Raw genomic sequence first — 22,280 nt, forward strand, 5'->3', positions numbered from 1 at the left:
CGAGGACTTGAGGCTGGGCTCTGCCGCCTTTCCTCATTGCGGTAGGAGTTGTTGTCACCAGATGTTGTCAGACTGCCTTTGCTGGTATTCTGAGGAGCACTGCATCCTTCAGCCTCATTTGGAGGTGCAGTGTTACCTACTACTAGTCAACTCCTGAATTATACCATCTGGGGCATCCTGGAAATACCTCTGTGCTCTGAAGGTCAATATTCAATTAATGATTAAAATGAGAGAGGTGCAATGGAATTTCACAGTTTAATCCTCTGGAACTTCTCTGCTCAAAGCTACTTAATGCTTCGTCTTCCAGGGATTTCCAGTTCGTGGCACTAAATCAAGAATGCTTTGGGGTACTTGATTGTAATTTTTTCTTTCGTTTCAAACGGAAAAAGGGAAATGCCATTGAGTATGTTGGCTAAATGGAAGAGAATATAAAAGCACTATTTGGTGAGTGACTGATAATAGACTGGGGCAGATGCTTAGTTTGATAGTAGCTAAAACAATAGTGTTCAAGAACATAAAATACGAGGTATAAGAAGTGGGAAAGAAAAGAAAAAAATTACTTAAAGGAAGGAATCATGCTGCTAAAAGTGAATAAAGCAAAACATTTCTTCTCTCCAGCGTGGGAGTGAATAGGTTCTTCCAGAGCCTATTCTCTAATGTTTGGGATGTTTCAAGACTAAATGGTAAACATATGCTTACATGGGAGTTATTTTACTACTTGCTTCATTAATTTACATTAATCATAGAAACAGAAATATTAATTAGAACTAGGGATAAAACCATGTTCCAGCCAACATTTTTTCCTGTCTCAAGAAAGATTTAATATTAGCAAATGTATAGCACTGATTTCTCTGTTCTTTTATAAGAATAGGGATCTCTCAGTGTGTTGTGTGTAGCTTCAATTTCTATTTAAAATAGATTTATACAGCCTTCAAAGTTCATCTTCTTCCTTAATAATCTTCAGCATCACCAGCACAGATAGCAAGTAAAGCACTCTCATAATGCCCTGAAGCAAAATGCTGCAAGAAAAAAAATCATTTCTGTGACTATATGTTTTCTTAATTTTTCTTCTCTTGGTGTGTAACAAGGGCTAGACTGATGTTGTAAGGTTTTGTAAAATATTACAGTGTTTTCATAAGGATTCTAGGCCAAGATTTTTTTAATTTCACAAACCTTGGGCTTTGGTTGCTTGGGCACCTAGAAACAATCTACCTTTGAAAGGTTGGATCAAACCTCTTTAGTACTTCTCAAGTTCAATACCAAAACGCCATGAGCAATTTCTTACAGTTACTGCACATCTTACAATTGGACGATAGCAACATAAAAGAAGTGTCTTAGCAGGAGTCATTTTTGTACAATTAAACAGTGTCAGAGTTTTGTTTTAAGATACAGAGCAAGAGTACAAGAGGAACAGTTTTTCTGAAGGTTGATACTACCTAAGCGCAAAGATAAAACCAGATTTTTATCTCAGTTTTGCATGAAAGTGGTATCAGCCTAACCTTGCAGGACAGTGTGAAAGAAGATGGTATCAGTTAGTGTAGAAACTATTCACACAAACTGTTCCTCAGAATACACTGTCCTGCCCTGTTTATATCCTCCTCTTGCTATTGGGGAGGAACAAAATCTCATAGAATGAGAGTGAGTTGAGAATTCACGGCTCACTTACTGAAGTCAGCCTGAGGCACTGAAAAGATACACTATTGTTTTTATACATTTGATTTGATTTGATTTGTTTTGTTTTGTTTTGTTTTGTTTTGTTTTTGACCAAGTGATTGAATGGAGATTAACCTTCTTTATTTTTCTGGTAGGGCTTGGCACAGTCTGTGTGGTGCCAGTGCTGAATATATGCAAAAGTGTGTAAAAACTTACTTTAATGTCATGAAAGAGTGATTTCCCATATCTCTCTTTGTACCGCTGTCGTATATTCATCAAGTCAATCTCACTCCTGGCAATGAGAATCCTTGTAACTGTTTTATTGTGAAACCCGAAGTCCTAAAAAGAAAAGAAGATGAGAGGAAACTTGTCAATTGGACAATATGTGTTTGCCTCTCTGTATATGCTCATATTAATGTTTAATAGATAAGCCAGTTAATTAGGCTACCTATAAAGTTATCCTAGATTTTAAAGGAGTCTAAGCATTCAAAGGTTTTATCCTACAGAGTTTTCACGTGCTCAAATAATAGAATTCATGTTACTGAACAACAGAGATTCCCCACATACCAATGCTTTAATCGTGCACTGAACCTTTTAAAAAGAAAAACCTGATGAACTTTTGTCAGTGGTCTTAGGTATTCAGTTTGTAGGTAGCTGTTGTGACTGTCATTGTGGAGTCCTTTCAAACTATACTGAAGCCAATAATCTATTTCACAACAACTGCTGCTGAATGTGAATTCAGTGAGGTTTTTAACCATTTATTTAGAATTTACATAGCTTGTATTCAACTGTGTTTTATTTTAACTGTTTCTAAATAAAGTGTCATATTGTAATCGTGTGGAGAATGAGGACATCTACTGGCAGTAAAAGTAATCAAAACAGATTTAGGGTTGGGATGACTGATGACCAATTCAGACTGTTTAAACCTAAATCGTGATTTTATCGACTAGCCATTGATATTGAAATCTTGTTCTCACAAAACCAAGTAATGAGATATGTTAAAAAGATGCATATAGAGAATTTGATACATGTTTGATGGGTAGATTAAAATCTTTCTTATAAAGCATTATGAACTAAATTTCAAGCATTAGAATCCTGGATGTGTTTTATTATATTGTATTATAAATGGACGTATAAAAAGCTTTTGGTATAATCGGGACATAACTTGGCTGCAAAAACAGACACTATTTTAAATTCTTGCATTTCTTTTGAGCATTACCTGTGTTCATTAAAATGCTTTGTGAAAACAGAGTAAAATATTAATTAAAACAAAATGCAAATGCTTATTCTGAATCATGAAAAACCTTTTCCTGCATCACATACATCATCTGAATATAACATAGAAGAAAACTATCTATGTGATATTTCTTAAAATTAGAAATGAGGTTTTAACTTGAAAGGCAGTCTTGATACAGGACCTTTGAGAAACATCACTTTTCCTTATAGCTGGTATTTCCTGGTACTTTTGGCAACCCTTTTTCATGTCATGTGCCAGAATCCTCTTTTGACCACTCAGACAAAATACTGTCTCTTCCTCTCAGCCCCTGGGATTTTCCTTGGTTCTTTGCTGCCACTGTTCCTGGTTTAGCTGAAACAGGGGACAGCGGTAGTGGCAGCGTCTGGAAAAGGATACTGGGGCCCTGTTGAAGTGTTGCTGAATAGTTTTGTTCGATGATTCTGTCTTGAATCCTATCTTTGCCATTCCTGCTCTAGGATGATACTTCACATTTTACCCATGGCTGGCTTTTATGACCATCTTCTAAAGATTACACTTAAAAGATTAAGCTTAAAAGATTATACTTTATTTTTTATATAACATAATGCCTTATTATCTTCACTAATGAATGAAAAACAAAAGAAAATATCTTCAGTGACCTCTAGTAGGAAGAATTTGTAGGTGTTTCTTTGCATTTACCCACATTTCTTCTTGGCACTCTTTTGTTTTAGTGTGTTAGCACGTACACACAAAGATAAAAGACCTGCATGTATACATAGAGACCCACAAGAAAATATGACCATTTGTTTTTATGTAACACTAATTTATGATTTAATTTTTAGTGATACTTATTAAATCTGTAGATACAAAAATTGGCTAGTAAGAAAAGTGCACATTGAGTTCTGCACAGCAGGGGGAGATACAATCCATAGAAAAGAAACGTTTTCAATTAAAAAAACCCCAAACCTACGAAGTTACCAGACAGATACTTTTTTAAGGAATCTAAATATTTGACCTTTTACTGTTACTGTTAAATCCTAACTGCTGCTTAGGCACTACTGGTTTGAAATTTATGTAGCTACCAACAGTTTTAAAACATGCAATCAAACCTTAAAGATTGAACGGACTGATGTGTAAGTACTTGTTTAAGAATAATCAAGAAAACAAAAAAATAGGGAAGCTACTTTTTATGATGGTTAAGAAAGACTACTTACATGAATTGCATTATAAAGCCTGTAAGCAAAGTAGGAAGGCTTGTCACGAACACAGAGAACTAGGAGAGAAAAGTTGCAACAGGTAAACATAAGATTATTACAAAATCAGTTCTATTGGCTTTGGGCTCCTTGAAATATAAAGCTGGGTAGTGCTGTCCGTGACTCAGCTTAAAATTAAGCTACCAGTTTTCACAAATGTGACTATATTTATAATTTTTAAAGTCTGGTACTTATTTTGGGTGGGTACTCATTACTGTTGCATCGAAGAGTTTATTAAATATCAGCGAATATGCTCACGACATCTTTGTAGAAATATTATTATCCTTGTTCTGTAAATGGAAAACAAAGGCACATAAAGCTTGGAACTCGTTTATATACGACTCAAGTCCTGAAAACTTTGCCAATTATTTAATATGTGTAGAATCAGTTGGTAATGCAGTTATTGATCACACAGAATTTGTTATCAAATAAAGAACAGATACTAGTTCTGCTCAGTCAGAATCTAATGCTGCATATATACATTTTTAGATTTACACAAACATGGAAAAGTAGTTCAAATATTCTCTTCTAATTATCTCTGAAAATTTAATTGCACAATATAAGATAGTAGAGTAGATAAAAAATATCAGAAAAATAATATTCTTGATGCATCAGAGAAACCATACTAGATATTTATTAAGAGATTACTGCTAGTATAAAATAATATTTTTACGTTACCTATTGCAACCAGTAACTCTTGAAAGTATCCATCATAACATTCGTTAATGGCATCTACTATGTCTTGCCCAGAGATATTTTGGAACTCCTGGAAAACTTGGGGGAAAAAAAATCTTGCTTTACTCTAGTTCATTAATAATTATCATCTTGCCTTTTTTTTTCCTGCTTTCCCCCAGTACTATAACTATTGAGGTTTTTTTTTTCCCCTATTTATTCTCAGTGTTTCATTACGTTTATATCCCCCAGGTAAGGCAATCTAAATGGGTAGCCTGAAACCTGGCTTCCAGGACATTCTCTCTCTGGGTTCTCTAGTATACAGTATAAAATGAATGCACTCCAAAGCCTCTGCTCCACTGGAAACTTTAATAAATTCTCTATCTAGCAACCTCTGTTTACGAAACTTGTAACAATATCATGTCATTAAGACAACTTTCTTGCTCAGCTTGGCTAAAACTGGCCAGAGATTCACAAATTGTGACAAGAAGCCGTGGCATGACATGCATACCATGTCAGTATCTGGACATGGACACTCTGGATAATGCAGGTATCCAGACTTACACACACAAATATACAGAGCATGCTTACTCCTTTAGGGAAGGAGGAAAATTTTCAACTCACTGCCCACTACAAACCTTATGGAGGGCTACATTACAGGCAGAGCCCTCAAATCTGTTACAGAAAGAGAGTGGAGCATAAGCTGATGTGTTACGTTATGTTAATCCTATCATCACCAGCCTTACAGCAGTCATGACAGAAGAATTAATTTGTTGATCCATGACAGCAAAAGTAGTTCTAAGCTACTGTTAGAAGTTGGCATAAGAAATACAGCTGGCTGCACGGTGATAAACTTGTCAGCAAACAGACTGTTTTTCCACTGCAGAGCAAAAGACATCTCAAACTTCTCACCAAACAGATACAACAGGTTTCTTTTCTACAGTGGAAGATCTGGATGATCTCATATAATTTTCTTGCAGTCTGTAATTATGTCTGATTATCTATTTTAAATAAAAACGTCCCATTATGTTTCTGCATGTATGTTCATTACGAGAGAGTGAACGTGGACCCTGAATTGCCCCCATCAGAAACTTCTTTGAAACTTCCATGGAAAAGCTTCAACACAGTAATGTGTTTTCACATACAAACATTTGTTGAAAGTACTCGAACTGCCTCTCCCAAGGTGTTTCCACTCATAGCAAAGAGTTACTTAGGAAAAATGAAGACAATAGTTAAGAAAAATCTGCCTCATCCTGTTGTGTTGTGTGTAAACGCAGTGCAGCCATAGCCTATGCCTTTCTTTGGTCATGCATTCCTCTGTCTGTTATTAGGCATCCTGATGTCTGTCTGTTCTATCTACCGCTGTCTGTAGTCATCAGGCAAAGTTCAGTTCTGCATTATTTCCAAAATCCCATTAAACATCAGTGGGAGTCTGAGAGCTCCAACAGTTCACACTTAGGTTTCAGGTTAATATCCTCCTGCACACTGAGCTTCTTGGTATGTAAACCGTGGTTTTATTAGCAAGTCAGATTTTATCTTTCCACTCTATGTTCAAACAACTGAACCTCTGGATTACCCATCCACAACTGCTGGTAACTCTTGTTGCAGAGAATCATTTGCAGCATGTTTTTGTGTTCGCCTGTTTTCTGCTGACATGCTTCCCATAGAATCTAATATACCAGAAAAAGGAAAAAAAATGCAAAAGATTTTAAGTAAGTCCTAAATCACTTTTCAAAATTTGTATTTGTTCTTTTTTTTATGTTTGAGAAGTTCACATTTGACTATATTTACCATTGCATCCTGAGCAGCTGTAGAAGGATCTGTATATCCTTCCATCCTTGTTCCCTGGAGAGGAAAAAGATACATTTTCTTCAAAAGTTAAATCCTAAAAGACTGTAGGAATATAAAGTTGTCTCTATATGAAGCTACATTTCATTTCTTGAGATAACACATATGGGCTTTTAGATTGGATCAGTGTATTCAATGGCTGAATTTGCAACTGTAGAAAATATCTTCAAGTTGTCATGTTATGTCTTCATTTCCTCTAAGTAGAGGAACTCTGGAATGACAAACGGTCTTGTGAGAGGAAAAAATAGGGGAAGTGGATAAACCTATCCCATTTTAAATAAGCTTTTACCTTACCACTACCATCCTACCGCCATTTCCAGTATTATGGATGTTATATTGCTTACTGTAATACGTAACTATGAGGGGAAAACAAGGGTAAGAGTAACATTTGCCATTCACTGATTATTTCTTATCAATATACATATTACCAGAAGAATGTTTTCTCAATATTTTTCTCCCTGCACAAACCGTAGGAGCAAGCACATCAAATAACGGAGATTTTCCTTGCTTGTAATCATTGTCTAAAATTAAGATCCAAGACTAGGAAATTGTTTGACAACTTTGATACATAAACCACAGAAGAATACTTCTAATTTTCCCATACATTTAATAGCTTTTCAGTTACACAAATCAAGCTGATATGCTTTAGTAAACACTCTATGATCTGAATTATATAGTTGTTAGAAAAGCACACAACTTCTGGAATTGCTTTTTTAACCATAACCGTCTTGTAAGGATACAAATCAGGCCTGGTTGCAGAACTCTTAACAATCTCAAGCTGCATGTAATCACTGCCTTAATGATACGTGTTTGAAGCAATTTACTTTAGTTTAAAATTTATAGTCCTTTTACCCTATATGTGAAAGGGAGGATTAAAATTACGTCTTGGCTGTCAACTTGTAGAATGACTGATTGGTAGGTCTTTCCTGTTAAAAATGTTAATTTATATTTTAATTAAATTGTAAGAATTTCAAACGGTGGAATTCCTAGTAACAAGATAAATTACTTGAAGGAAATTATGCTGGAATGACTGCATGAAGTTACATACACGAGAAAACACAGGAAAAAAAGACAGAGAAGCGAACAATAAAATAAGTTAAATAATACTCTACATGAGTCAAATGCCCTCTTTTCCCAGTAACATTTAACAGTGACTACTCTTGTCATAGTTTTGCTGGAGAATCCCACAATATGTATAATTATTTTTTAAATTGTAGAAAATGATCATATTGCAATTAATACCCAAAAAAAGACAATTATAATAAAAATCTGTTTGTCTCGTACTAGAATATTAGTTAGCCTGAATTTGTAACTCTGTTAATTTATTTAGGAAGGAGTATAACCTGTAACTTCTAATCTGCCTCAGTGTGCACATGAAAACTGTAAATACCACACTATGGCAATTGAATATTTTGCTCTCCATATGTGAGGCACATTTACTTCTATCTGTAGCCAGATGTGTGTGTCATCAATCCCAAGATTTAATAGAAATTAAAGCAAAGGCGGTCTGAAGAAAACATTAAAGGATGCATTGGAAATGTTGCTATAGAATAATCTGTAAGTTGCATGGTACTAGAACTAGAATGGATATATTTTAATGAAACATCACTGAATTTTAATGTAAGATCATATCCAAATATGGATGATTCAAGTAACAATCTTCGGAAGTATACAGTATAACTGAGTAAAGTAAGAATTTCCTGCAACTCTTCTTTATCTTGAGAAAAATAGCAGTTAGACCTTGTTAGCTAAGAAGTTGCTGATTTCAGGCCTCTTTATCAATATCTGCGATTTAAGAAGATAAGGGCTAATAATGTACTCTCAGATAATTTATTTTAAATTTATTCTTTTGATGAATAAAACGCATCCCATGGTTTTAATAAAGATGAGAAGTGAGGTTGCTTAACCTGTAGCTCTTTATTTTGAAGCAAGGAAGAATTTTCATTATTAGGGGGAAAAAACATCCAACATTAGAAAAAAATTTCCTATTTATAGCTTCTACATTTGAAACATCTGCTCTTTATCTCTGTACCTCAGTGAAGCCTGCTGCTGTTTCAAATCTTAGTAAGAAACACTTTTTCCCCAGACACACATATATAAATATACAGATTTACCTTATGTATGCTGTTATCTCCTGGCAGTCCTTTTGTCATTATTTGTTACTCTGGTTTACAAAAGATTTTTAAGATAACAAGCACAGTGACTACAATGAGAACGGGAACTCATGATCTGACAAGGATGACCAACTTTGTTGCATAAAACTACAAATGGGTAAAACTGCAAAAGTTGGTGTGTAATAGTGACAATTCGTTTGCCTGCATGCAAACATACTGTGATTTAGCATACGCAGTAGCACAAAGAACATAATATTTTAAACAGAGAACTATTTAATACGTTCTTTCATAGTCAAATGTGGATATATCTCCATTTTTACATAATGCTTAGACTGGCTTATGAACCATATATTCTAACAATGGAGAAAACAGAGCTTTAAAAATGAAAATCTCATTTGTACATGCAAGTAGACTCCTTTTGAGATGAGACAGATTGAGCAGAGGGTCAGCAGTTGAATATCCAGGGACTTACTCAATAAAATAGTCTGTTGACCTTTGCTTCCATCTGAAAGCCAAAGTCAAAGTCAAAGTAGATGAAGGAATTCAAGTTCTCTTCCTCTTCTGCTTCCCCCCCTCGTTTGTTAAAAGTGTAGACCTATTGAACTGCTTTAACCACGGTCACCATAAAATTTAAGACTTCTCAAATACTATCAAAAGTTATGAATTTTTTAGAAATGTAAGTCATACTACGTGTTTTTACAGTACCTGAGCAAGGTTCATGAGCGTATCTCTGAAGTGACCTGAAGTCTCAGAGTCGATATCTTGTTGAAGATCATTATTATATTCTGGGTTTAAAACAAAAACATATAATCTAAATTACAAATGAACATGCTCTGAATAGTACTAATGAAGATTAGCAAATAAAGGATAAATAAATAGGGTGCAAATACTTGTCCATTTTCTATGGTGATTATTCCACAGTAACCCTTGCAGGTTCTGCACGGACCTAGCCATGGGGCTGGCAGGTCTGCCTGGGCCCTGCCGGGGGGCTCTGCCCTGCTGGGGGGCCTCAGCCGCTGCCCTGGCTTGCCTGTCCACCCACCCATGGGTGCAGCCCCACCACTGCTGCTGCTGTGTGGTGGTGGGATACTTGGAAATGTCCCATCAAGACAGGTGAGTGGAGTGTCCAGCCTGAGTAAGCACTTTTTGAAGGAAAACAGCTTATGTACTTTTTTTGAATAAAGTGTGCAAAAGTTTCTGAAAATCCCAAAATGTGGCTGCCAGGTATTTCAAATGTCATAGGCAGCGATACATCTCAAAAATACTATGACGTATTTTCAACTTCAAACATTTTGCTTCAGCCTTTTGTATATAGTTATGGGAGAGGAGGGGGAAGGGAACCAGTTAGTATTGAGAAGTCATTTTTGTAGTTCCGTTCCTTTATGCATGCTAATACATCCAGAGCACACATAGTACAACTGCTACTGTGCACTTGTAAAAAACATTACGCATTAAGTAGGCTTCTTTCATCTGGAAGATCTCCATATTTGATCTTGAGGCTAATATGTCTATTAGACATTTTTCTTCTGTGTCTACTCCCTGTGTGGAAAGAAGTAAATATGGAAAGACGTTAGTAGAAACCACAGCTTTTAGAAGAAAGCAATGCTGTACTTATCAGAAGTAATAAAAGAATAGCAGTCTCTGCTGGAGCAATGCAGAATGTACTTTTGCATCGTATACCTGTTTAAATAGAAAATGACTTTAAATTAATAGTTGAAACCTCTATTTCAAATATATTCCTACTTAATCTGAATTTCAGCATGTGCATTAACAAGTGGGGAATGAAGCAAGACTAGTGTTGACAGAAACATAATGGGAAGAATTTTAGAGCTTTACTAAGAATTTAGGATTTGCTGAAAGAAATCACACGCAAAGATTGAGCATACATCCCCAGCAAGTGTTCAGGCAATCTGAAGTAGATATGAGCACAACTCTTACATCGTACTTCTATCTTATCTTTTTTTTTTTTTTAAATTAGGAATGTTGCAGTCTGTAATGTCTACTGTAGAACTTAGTATTTAAAGGAAACATCATGGCCATATATGCAGTGCTGCAAATCACTGTATTTTCCCACAGGATTTGAGCTAACTTTGAATTAAATGAATAAACTTGAATTGACATAGGATATGCTGCATATGCTGCTTTTGATATGCACATGTGCAGTGTTGGTGAGTATTCTGCATTTGGGATAATGGGAGAACATTACATTGAGCCTGAGCCTGGAGACACATATGGCCTGCTTTTTACTTTGGCCGTATGAATCCAGATCAAGTTAGAATACTATAAGAAAGTTTAACTTTGAACCACATTTAGAAAAAAAACACCTTTGGCAATCTTGTCAATAATTTTAATAAAAGTCATGCTTCCAGTGCTACCAATGATATTTCACAATCCTTTTAATGCCAACAGTGTTAATTTTTTTTTTTTTTTAGGGGATTCTCAACTCGAAATATGTAGGATAGATCACCTTGCTCAGAGTTGTATAATCTGTGTCTTATTTGTGACAGTGGACAGTAGCAAATGTTCATGGAAAGAAAAGGAAAACAGTGTTGAGCTCTGATATGCCTTCCCATCTTCCAGGAATTGGCAATTTAGGAATTTCCTGAGAAGGAATTTGCCAAGGATTATTATTTTCAATAGCCAACAGTGGACCTGTTTGCTAAGAATTTGTTGAAGTCCTTTATGAACTGATTTGTGCTTTTGGCCTCCACAATGCCCTGCGTGAATGAATTTCACCATTTAATTACGTGATCTTTGAAAAAATATTTTTGTTTGTTTCAAAACTTCAGTTGTTTAAGGAGTACAGGCTCAGATCCTGAGAAGAAAAGGAAATGTTTTCTTCAAAATGTGCAATCAGTTCAATCTGAGTGGAGTGATCATTGCTTTGTCACAGAGTAATTTGTAAGTGTTTATGTAAAGACATGTTCTGCTAAAGAAGTATTGGTCTTTTCAGAGGTGGAGGCTTAGTGCATGGCACTGGTTGTTCAAATTAATTTTGTTTGTAACATACATAAATGCTTGCAGGATCAGGGCCTTACATTTCCCTGTATAAATATTTCTTCATTTACTGAGTTTACCATGGGTGTTAAATGGGTTGTATTTGTTACATGACAAGGATATTATTTATGCTTGTTTTAGCATACCAGTGCATAAACTTCATATAGCACTGTATTTCTGATGACCAAGTGTACTACGTAGTACTACACTATTCTAGTCTACTAACTTACAGCAGTGTTATCAACCCTTTAAATGTCAAAAAAATCAATTTAACGTATGTTCAGTAGTGTAATTAGTGACTGCAACTCTAAGCAATTCTGAATATGTCAGGTACCTTCAAGGCATGCCAGAGCTCATGGGCATCATAGGAGGCAGGTGGATACATCAAGCCAACCATGACTTCTTTGAAGTGATGAGAGAGATTCTCTTTTAGGTCTGTTACCAGATCCTTGAAAAGGAAAAGAAAATGCATAGGCAGGATTATTTCAATAGTCACACTTTATGAAGACAGCTTAAAAAAAGTATTAGTGTTTTTCTCTGTAAATGAATAAAGATGAACTGTCGAAGATGAATTCTGGCTAAAATTAAGTAAGAAAAATATTCTTTTAAATAGTACCTGCTGCTTCTAATAGTATAGGTAGTATAGACAATAGGCACACAGGCAAATAGACCACATAGGATTGATGATTTTTGGTTCATTAGAATACAGAAGAAAATTCAGGGGTTTAGGTGCAACTACTATTTAAAGGTTTGGAAACCTGAATACCATGGCAGAGCATCTGCAGCTTCCCTTGGCATATTCCCTGTGCGAATCTGTGGGAGCTAAGCACCTTTGGAAGTCAAATCCCATAGAACACAGGTGATTTCTTGTGCTTTTTTCAGTGTTACTCACCATGTGAATAATTTAAAAAATCTTCCACATCGCTCCTAGTACATAAAAATATCTGCTTTGGATTACTGGAAGGTTATGTGCTTCAATTTATGTATAATATATATTACATTCAAACTGAATTCAGTACTTCTGACAGATGCTGGATTAATAAAAAGGAACTACCCTCTTCCCCTGCATGTGTCGCAGTACTCGCTTGCCAGGTAGCTGAGTAATGGATGAGAGTTTCCTTCCCATGCTCCCCTTTCCCAGTAGCATCCTTCAAAACACTGAGAATGCCAAAAGCTTGTTAGTTATACTATTGCTGTTTCTGATTAAGAAGATACTTGTGCACTCTTTTTTAAAATTTTTTGTGTACATCACTAGGCAGCTGTTGGATATGTTCTGACCTAAGTCTGAATTTAAAGGAGTACCAGAAACAGTTCCCATGGTGTAAACTATTCTTTTTTCAGAGCTGCATCTTTTTCAGGCCTGTACTTTGGTTTTGATACATATCTGAATATAATTAAATTAGTAGCTAGAGTAGCAATGAAGGAGGACATATACACATTAAAAATTAAATTTATGATGAAGAAACATATGCAGTCTTCAGTGAATGCACATTAGATGCATTTGACAACCACTAAATCACACATGAAATAGAAATTAATTCATTAAGACATTTAACTTCTGACAACATGCCTGTGGGAAAATGGATTAATAATACAAATGGATACCAATTAAAAATTACTCCTGCAATCAGAACTAAGGGAAGTGAAGTACTGAAAAATAAGAAAAGACAACTCTAAGTTGTCATTATTAAAATTTCCTAATCGTCTCTGCTATAAGAAATCCTTGAAGGCTAATTGTAAGAAGGAATCTTAAAACTTGTCTGTATGTCTGAATCATGCAGCCAGTTCAGGGTTTTATTTTCTTTTTTTACATATTTCTCTTTCTAATGTGTCACACTTTACATTTGTCAAATGAATGGGCATAGTGGCTACCATATTGAACACACTGAATTCAAATTAAGAGGGTGGAGGATTGGACTGACAGGTTTACCATAGATTAAACTGAGAAGGCTAAAGTTGTTACTGCCTAGCTGTCTGTCTTCTCTGTCCTGCAGAGTTTACCACACATAAACTGGGACTGCTGAATGGCACATTTGCCCAGTGCAATATATCCATTAATACAGATTACAGCCAATGAAATGCTATCACTGATGTGTGCTAAAGTATCTTCTGAAGTATAAACTGCAGCAATTCAGGGCAAGATGTATGCCATCCTGTTTGGCAGTTCCTGCCCAAGGTAGCAAACTTTTGAGGGATCAATCAAATAAACTGCATGGAGCACGAACCAGATTAGACATTTCAGTATATCTGCTATCACAAATGAGACAAAAAAAATCAGCAGTTGTTTCATCTCTGAACTAGGTTAGAGCTAAATTGTACTGACCCCTGTTTCCACATGGCAAAAGTAGAACTAGTTGGGTTTTTTTTGGAAAGCCGTCAAGAGTATCTTGATATATCTTGCGCTATAAAGTATACCCAGTGCTTAACGGATTCATTTAAATTAAAATTGTGGGTGTATATGCAAGACGTTCCATGAGTTTCAGAATTTTCTGTAGCCCATTGCTGAAATATAAGAATAGTTTGCTTGCCTTTCCCTTCTATTATTATTCATAGTTTTAGAGATTGAAATTCTTAAAAATTACATCTGAGGTTTTCTTTGGCTTTTTTAGTTCTTCTAGATCTTTAGGTCTGTGGCCACTGGCTTTGTAACACTTCAGGTTGACTGAGTATGGCTGACAGAGGTATAAATTTAAAGCTGGTGTGGTTTCATAGGGATTTATTTATTTGTTTATATTTTTATTTTGGATTTGAAAAGAAAATCCAAATAGATCAGTGGTGAGCAAGTCAATAATTATTCTCTTTGAATACTAAATATGGTAAATCATAACTCCATTCCTGAAGGACATTTGGCAGTTCTTTATTGAGATATCATTAGTGTTATCTCTAGGTCATCTTCATGTACCAGAGGGCAGAAATTAAAGATTAAAAATGATACGGAGCTTTTAAATGTTTTCCCTTGTTAAAATGATAAGTCCAGTTGAAACACTCTAGAGAAAAGGTTAAAAAAACCCAGCCAGCTGCTATGGACGGAGTAGAGAAGGAGCACTGCCCAGTGATTAAGGAAATAAATGAAGACTTGTAAAGAATGGGCTTAGGTGCTTTACTATCACAGGCACCTTTGGGTAGCTTGACATGCTTTAGTTTTCTATAAGTAAAACTAAAACTCAGTGAGGAATGTTGCATAGATAAACACTGAACTTTTGTGGTTTGCATGTGTAAAGGTAATGGTAACCTAATAAAGACCTCATAATAGAAAAACAATCATTCAGATTTACTGATTTCAGTCATTGTCACAGTCTTTGGAAGGTAAGGATACCTGTGATTCAGTTATTGTTCTTTTATGGTCTATTTAAAACATACTCATCCATTCAAGGCTGCATCTAAAATACCACAAATACTGTGCGTTTGAATTTTTATAACAGTCCAAATAAAGCCAGTGATCTCCTATAGGTGAGTAACACCACCAAATCAGCCCACTACACTGATTAAATCCAGCTCCTGTCTTCCCCCCAGTTCTAGGAGAGAAAGGGGATGTTCCAGCATATTTAGAGGTCAAGAGTTGTGAGGTATTGTGGTATACAGGTGGCCCAAAGGCTGTTTCTGGAAAACTGCTCAGCTACACAAAGAAGAAAATACATGGTACTGGCAGTTAACAGACCGGTAGGTAACAGACTACCACATCAGCAGTTAATGTGGAGTTTTTGAATGGACCATTCCTAGTTAACTCTAATTAAGGCTGATGGCTGTGTGGTGGGATTTCTGCAAACTCACTGTCCTCATTCACACTGATCGATTCAATGGCAAGCATGCACTGACCTTCAAGGCGTGTTCCAGTGAGCCATTAGGTTTTCAGACTTCAGGAAAAGAAGAAAACTGGATTTTATTTAAAATGTTTGGCTGGCTTCGATTAGGGGAAGGGCACATCTGGTCAATTTAATCACAGCATTTTTCTTTAGCTTTCCAATAGTATCTAGTTTCATACAGCACTTTTCATCAGTAGATGTCAGAGATTTTACAAAGTGTGTTGCTATTTTTTTCGCCCTTATGTAGCTGGGGTAGCTGAGGAAAATGCAAACATTGCAATTTTCCCAAAGTAATTTGGTTAGCAATAGTAGGTCTGGAAATAGAATGAGGATATCTATCTCTGTGTATGTTTAAGAACTCATATAACAAAAATTATCTTGTTATGTACAATAAATATTGATAAAATGCATTTTAAAAAAAGCTAACTTTTTATGTCTTAAAATTTTTGAAACACCTTTCAAAGAATCACAAATTTCAGATTAAGCTACTCAGATTAGTATTGTGCTTAGTATATAGATTGGTTTACATGGTATGAGATTTGAGAATGTCAGTGCTTGAGATGAGAACATTAATCAGTGTTGAATAAGATACAACTACCTTTAATTGTTGGTACGGTGTTTTTCTTTGGTATTTCAACCTATACTATTTAACAATACTATTTTATTATGTATTCCAAAAACTTGAAAAAAATAATGCAAAAACCCCCAAAAGCACATAGAGGAAGAAATAAGTGTGTCCAGAAATTCTGGTTTGGTCAGTAGAGGAGGAGAATGAACTATAGAAGCAGCAGCTTTCCATGTCCTTTTTTTTTAACTTGTGTGTGGCAGACCTACTTTTACTGCTATATAAATGACAATTTGAAACCGTCAGAGATATCAATAGTTACATGAGCGAAGTTGTGTGCCAATCTGTTGGTGCCAGCCAGCTGTCTGCCAGGCTTTTGGTTCCAGTGACTGACCTGAGAGAAGGGCTGACCAACCACACTGGAGACGGAGAGACAGAAGTAATGAAAGTACAAAATGGCTCTGTCGTACCCTGCCATACATGTCTCTGTACGCCTCGGCAATCATAAGCCGCTGTGAATTGCAACGCTGCGTTAGGATATCAATCAACACATCTTTTTCACAACCTGTAAAGGAAACATGACACAGACTCTAAATGAAGAAAGTGTAGTTGTTTACTTACATTTGTGATTGTTCATGTTTTGTTCAAGAACATTAGCCTAAATTCTTGAAAAAAATAGGTCAACCTATTAATATCCCACTGATATTTACCAACATCAGTTATATTTACCATGCTTATGTACCTTTCACTTGCTGGTGTAATACCAGCAAAAAGTGAAGTAGTCTGTTATTATCAGATGCATCACCATCTCTCTCAAGCTCAATGGATTTGAGAACGTCAATAAAGCAGATAGAGGCTTTCATCTATTCAGAACTAGGCACACTAGCAGAATTTGTGGCTGAGCCTGGGAAGTCATACTTGTATGCTCTGTTAATATTGATTAAATTGTCATTTCAGGATTAGGGATCTCTTTTATGAGGATGACAAATTATCATCAGACCATTTGTTGAAAAACTGAATGATAGATATTTTCAGAGGAACTTTACAAAATAAGTTACGAAGTTTAAAAAAATATTTTAACCAATTTCCAAGGTCATTTTATTGAAGGTTACCTATGATCTTTTGCTTGATAGCTAAAGCATACTGCTAAACTTCTATAATGAATCAGTATTCACTTCTTATGAAATAGAAGATAATGATTAACATATTTTGAAAATGATTTTATGATTTTTGTATTTTTTTCCATCCCAAAAGATGGCTCTTGGTAATTTTAGATGGCTCAGCATTTTAATGACCTTCCAGCTGTCCTGGTTGTGGCTGGGATAGAGTTAATTTTCTGTCTAGTAGCTGATATAGTGCTGTGCTTTGGATTTAGTACAAGAGCAATGTTGATAACACACTGATGGTTTAGTTGTTGCTAAGCAGTGTTTATATTAAGTCAAGGACTTTTCAGCTTCCCATGCTCTGCCGGGTGCACAAGAAGCTGGGAGGGGGCACAGCCAGGACAGCTGACCCCAACTGGCCAAAGGGCTATTCCATCCCATACAATGTCATGCTCAGTATAGAAACTGGGAGGAGTTGGCCGGGGAGTAGCGATCGCTGCTCGGGGACTGGCTGGTTGTCAGTTGGTGGGTGGTGAGCGGTTGCATCACTTGTTTTTCTTGGGTTTTTTTCCCTCTCTCTCCCTCTTGTGGTTTTCCTTTTCATTACTACTACTATTATTATTATTATTATATTTTATTTCAATTATTAAACTGTTCTTATCTCAACCCTCGAGTTTTCTTACTTTTGCTCTTCCGATTCTCTCCCCCATCCCACCGGGGAGGAGAGTGAGCGAGCGGCTGTGTGGTGCTTGGTTGCCGACTGGGTCTAAACCATGACACCAGCATAAATGTATCTCCAAGTGTAAATCAATTGACTTTATCACACTTGCAGCAAAGATGAATTAGGCTAGAAAGCATGGGGATCAGCTAACATCTGAATGGAGTAGTGTAGTCTCTCATGTTTCTACGAGTCGTTATATAGGCATATGTTACAGATACACATTCTGTACCTATTACAGCTTTGTTAGACAGATTTTATAATATGATCTGTAACTGACAGGTTCCATTTTGGCACAAATGTAACTGGATATTGATTTTTTTTAAGTTGGCAGAGGAAGTCTGGATTTGCTCATTATATAGGTTTAGTTCTCTTTCTTCTGGATTATCTCGCCACAATTACACCAGCTTTTTAGCATTACACTGATTTAACACCAGTCTGATTCTTTTCCATCGAACTCACAAAATGGATGTATTACTGAAACTCTGTGCATAAGGATTTCTTTTTACTTTTCAGAAAATAATTATCACTAGGAATCTGTACAGCTTATCCAGTCTCTACAGTAAAAACTAAGAAGGATTCAGGAAATATTTAAAAACCTGAATAACTTTATTCATTTGTGTAATACCACTGGTATGAGTGGGACAACGTATGTGACTGAACCTTCTCACAAGAATGAACGTCGTGTGCAAGATTCAGGGTCAGGGGTGTCAGTGCCTGTAAAGGTTATGGAGACTTAAACTCCTCTGAAGCTGAACTTTGTATTTTGCTGATTGTCCTTGAAGTTAGAACTTTGTTCCATGTACTTTGATAAGTAAATTAAAAGTAAGGTTAATGCACTTGTATTTACAGTATTAAATGAAGAGAATCATCTCTGTGTTGTTGTGTTAGCAATGTTGCATTAAGAGTACTGTTTGAAGTCTAGCAAAATGTTTAAAACTTTTCATCTGTAGCCAACTTAATAAAAAAGATACATCAGATTCCTCGTGATCAATAATACCCATTTTGGTTCATTTGATATTAAGTCTGAGTCCTCACATTTCCATTAAAGAAACCGAAAAGAGAATGCAAGATTCGGTGCTGTACAGTTTCGTGAAAAGCCCAAGGGGTATAAAAAATTTGATAGAAACAACAGTTTTAATGTGAGGAAAATGTTTTAGATAGTAAAAAAAAATACATCAATATTCTGACCCTCAGCAATACCAACAATGTTCAACAAGAAAACACAAAAATCTGAACAGATAAAAATGTTTTGGTGGACAAAAATTTTTTTTTTAGATAGACTGAAAGCAAAAATTGCTCCTGAGTGAAAGATAATAAATTCTTTAAACATTCTATTCCATTTATTTTTATTTCTTGATGACTGATTAAAAGACTTAACAGTCCCTGGTAATGGTTAATTGTTGAAGTTAAAATTAAAAACCTTTCCTTTGTTGCCCTTCATTGTAGTGCATAACACAGAATTCTGTTTTCTTTTTCTTATTGTCTCAAGGAAAGCATTCATTACTATAAGTGTTGGTATAGATTTTAGATTAATCTTAATCACCTCTTAGTTCCTGTAAATGCAAATACGTGATTTATTTGGACATCACCAGTGTGTCTTATTGTGATACCTTGAAGAATCAACAGATATGTGGTAACATTTCTAGTTTTATGAGTTTTTATTTTGCCTAGTGCTTGTTATTTTATGAGAGCTTTCTGAAAAAAAAGATGTGTTAGAATCAGTCAAGATACTTACTAATTCCCTGTAGGGCTCCTCCTAGCAACTGGGCATCCATAATAGGGTTAAAATTTGGAGCAGGAAAAATCGTTCCTTGCACCTGCTAAAGGAGAAAGCAGCCTTTAATTGAGGTGTTTTACATCTGTAACACTACATAGATACTTCTGTTGAAAACGGACAATCATAACATTAAATTGTCTTTGCTTCATGGGGAACAGGACGCAAAGTTTTTAATTTATAAAACAGAACTTAAACTTTCAGTAAGCCCTAGGAAGACAGACCATATTTGAGGAAGTTGCCCCTAGCATGAGTTAGGCCTGAAAAAAAAAACTAATAGCAATTAATTTTTTTTTTCCATTAAAATGTAGCCACATTTTTGTGTCTATCTCTTTCCCAACCTTTTTCTGAAAATATTATTTTATCTTTCAAAGTTAATCCATGATATACGTGACAGTCTTCAATATCTATTTCTCATGGTATTTCTAATTTGAAAGGACTAGTGATAAAATGATGAATGAGGTATATAGGTTGCTTACAAACCTAGTGATTTTTTAAAGAAATTATGCTACTGCTAAGTGTGAGATAGCTTTCTGATATGTCATATAGAAGGCAACACCATTTTTCTAGTTGCTTTGTAACAGATTAAATTACTGTCAGTTCATTCTCAGTGATACTTTATTTAATGTATTTTTTTCTTATTCTTTTTAAGAAATCTGTGAATAATAAACAGAACTGATGTACTCATTTTAATACAATCACAGACCCATACGTATACAGAACAAAATAACTGAGGTTGAAAGCTACTTAGCTCTGTCCCCTGGTTAACCTCTTTAGTTCCTCTGAGGATTCTACCTACTTTTCCAGATGTACCAAGTATAAAGGTTGTCTTCTATGATGATTCCTGGTCTCAGTCAATACATCTGATTAAAATGACACTGTTAACTTGAAATTTAAATTTCAAGGAAAACGGGATATATTTTATAAATACAGATGGAGTATTTTTACAAATACCTCCTAGAATCAGGAGTTACACTGATTACACTAATGAATTTTTTTTGTTTGTTTGCTCACTTTACATACATTTGAAAGCCTTTTATATGTTGTGCCTTCAGTAGTAATGACATACACATACAGATTTTGTGTATGGCCACTAATCATGCTTCCCTGGCTTGCAATTTTAGCAAAGGAATTAAAAAGTACCAAGTAAGAAGTGGGTATTTTAGATGAGAAGGAAGACATAATTTCTTGATATGTTTGATGATTACTTCAGACCCACCAAGCAAAGGTAGCGGCAACAAATTGTCAGTGTCTAAGTGAGGAAAAGAATGTATGGTCAGAAATTTAAGATTTTTAATGGAGTTACTTTAAAAAGTACTAATAGGGCAACATGGCTTTACACAAAGAAAAAAGTACTCACCAGTAGACAAATATCCTTCTGCAGTTTGTTCATCATTTAAAAACAAGGTCCTACTTTTACAACTGAACATAAAATACGTAGTGCCTGTTTACTCATTAAAACAATCAGGAAAATAATGAGGAAAAAAACCTTTTGAAGATATGAGGATATATACTGGCCATAGAGAAGACAATGAGACCATGCCAATTTTTGTAGGTTGATATATGTTGTTGTACCTAAAATGAATTGCAGACTCATCCTTAAGATATGCTCCATCCCATCTTCCTCTGTCGGTGTGGGAATTGTCTGTGTACCCTGGGCTTCACTTGTCACTTAACATATCTCTAGGGTAGAGCTCTGCAGATATTAGACTCAGAAATTGAGAGTTTATATTCTCATGACATCCTGGTTACTGACAGTACACATACTTCTTCAAATGTCCTTCATCAGAAGTTTCCTAGGCACATACCATTTGAAGCAGTGGGAGTTTGAATGCTGTTTGGCCAGATGGTACGTGAGGCTCCATTTTTTCCCCCCACCTTGCTAGCATGTCAAATAATGCTGACCTTAGCTCAATCATCATTCTCCACAGCCCAGGAGACAGAAATGCTTGAGCTCTGTGGCTGGTCAACTGGACAAACCACCTCAAAGCTTACTAATAAACAAAATCACTATGAAAAGAAGTGCTAGAAGACACTATTAGAAGGCAGAATCAAAAATATATATTGATATATGCTATGAGTTAGGGAAAGGAATTTAGCTTTCTGGCTCTGTAATTCATGCTTCCCAAAATGTCTGAGACATAAAAAAGCTCATCAATCTTGAGAAGAAAACCAAAACAAATCCAAAACCAACACATCATCAAATATTTTGTTAGGGTTGCCTAAACAGAAAACATTTAAATGGGGATAATAATAAAGAATGGTAGGATGCAAATGGAATGCAAGTAACAGATGTGAGATTTAAAGACTTTGAGCCTGCACTTTAAACCAAAGGTAGAAAGCATAAGCATATCTGGCATTCAGTTTAAGTGCTCTCTGAACCTGTCACCGCCCTCGCTGGTCAGAAGGGTGGTGGTGGGGAAGAGAGAAAGTGTAGGACATGTGTGCATTTATTCAAATATAATTTACAGTACCAGTGCTGGCTCTTCATCTCTGCATCAGCTTTGAACAGGTTCAATTCCAATAAAGATTAGTTATCTCAAAGTATTTCCTTTCACACA

The 22,280-nt window shown here is 35.6% G+C and overlaps 1 protein-coding gene and 1 long non-coding RNA gene across 2 annotated transcripts in view; one reads left to right on the forward strand and one right to left on the reverse strand.

The window, feature by feature from the left end:
• Nucleotides 1–22,280, forward strand: part of LOC140651853 (uncharacterized) — a 59,382-nt gene that overhangs the window by 814 nt on the left and 36,288 nt on the right. The window lies entirely within an intron of this gene.
• Nucleotides 951–19,759, reverse strand: ANXA10 (annexin A10). Its single transcript, XM_072861888.1, has 11 exons — nucleotides 19,681–19,759; nucleotides 16,592–16,686; nucleotides 12,088–12,201; nucleotides 10,205–10,295; nucleotides 9,462–9,541; nucleotides 6,586–6,639; nucleotides 6,371–6,464; nucleotides 4,801–4,896; nucleotides 4,084–4,142; nucleotides 1,870–1,992; nucleotides 951–1,019 (listed from the first exon to the last, which is right to left on the reverse strand). The coding sequence occupies exons 1-11, from the start codon at nucleotides 19,718–19,720 to the stop codon at nucleotides 951–953; spliced, it is 915 nt and encodes a 304-aa protein (XP_072717989.1). The 5' UTR covers nucleotides 19,721–19,759.

This window comes from Ciconia boyciana, chromosome 5, assembly GCF_034638445.1.
Source record: "Ciconia boyciana chromosome 5, ASM3463844v1, whole genome shotgun sequence".
In the NCBI taxonomy this organism is placed as follows: domain Eukaryota; kingdom Metazoa; phylum Chordata; class Aves; order Ciconiiformes; family Ciconiidae; genus Ciconia; species Ciconia boyciana.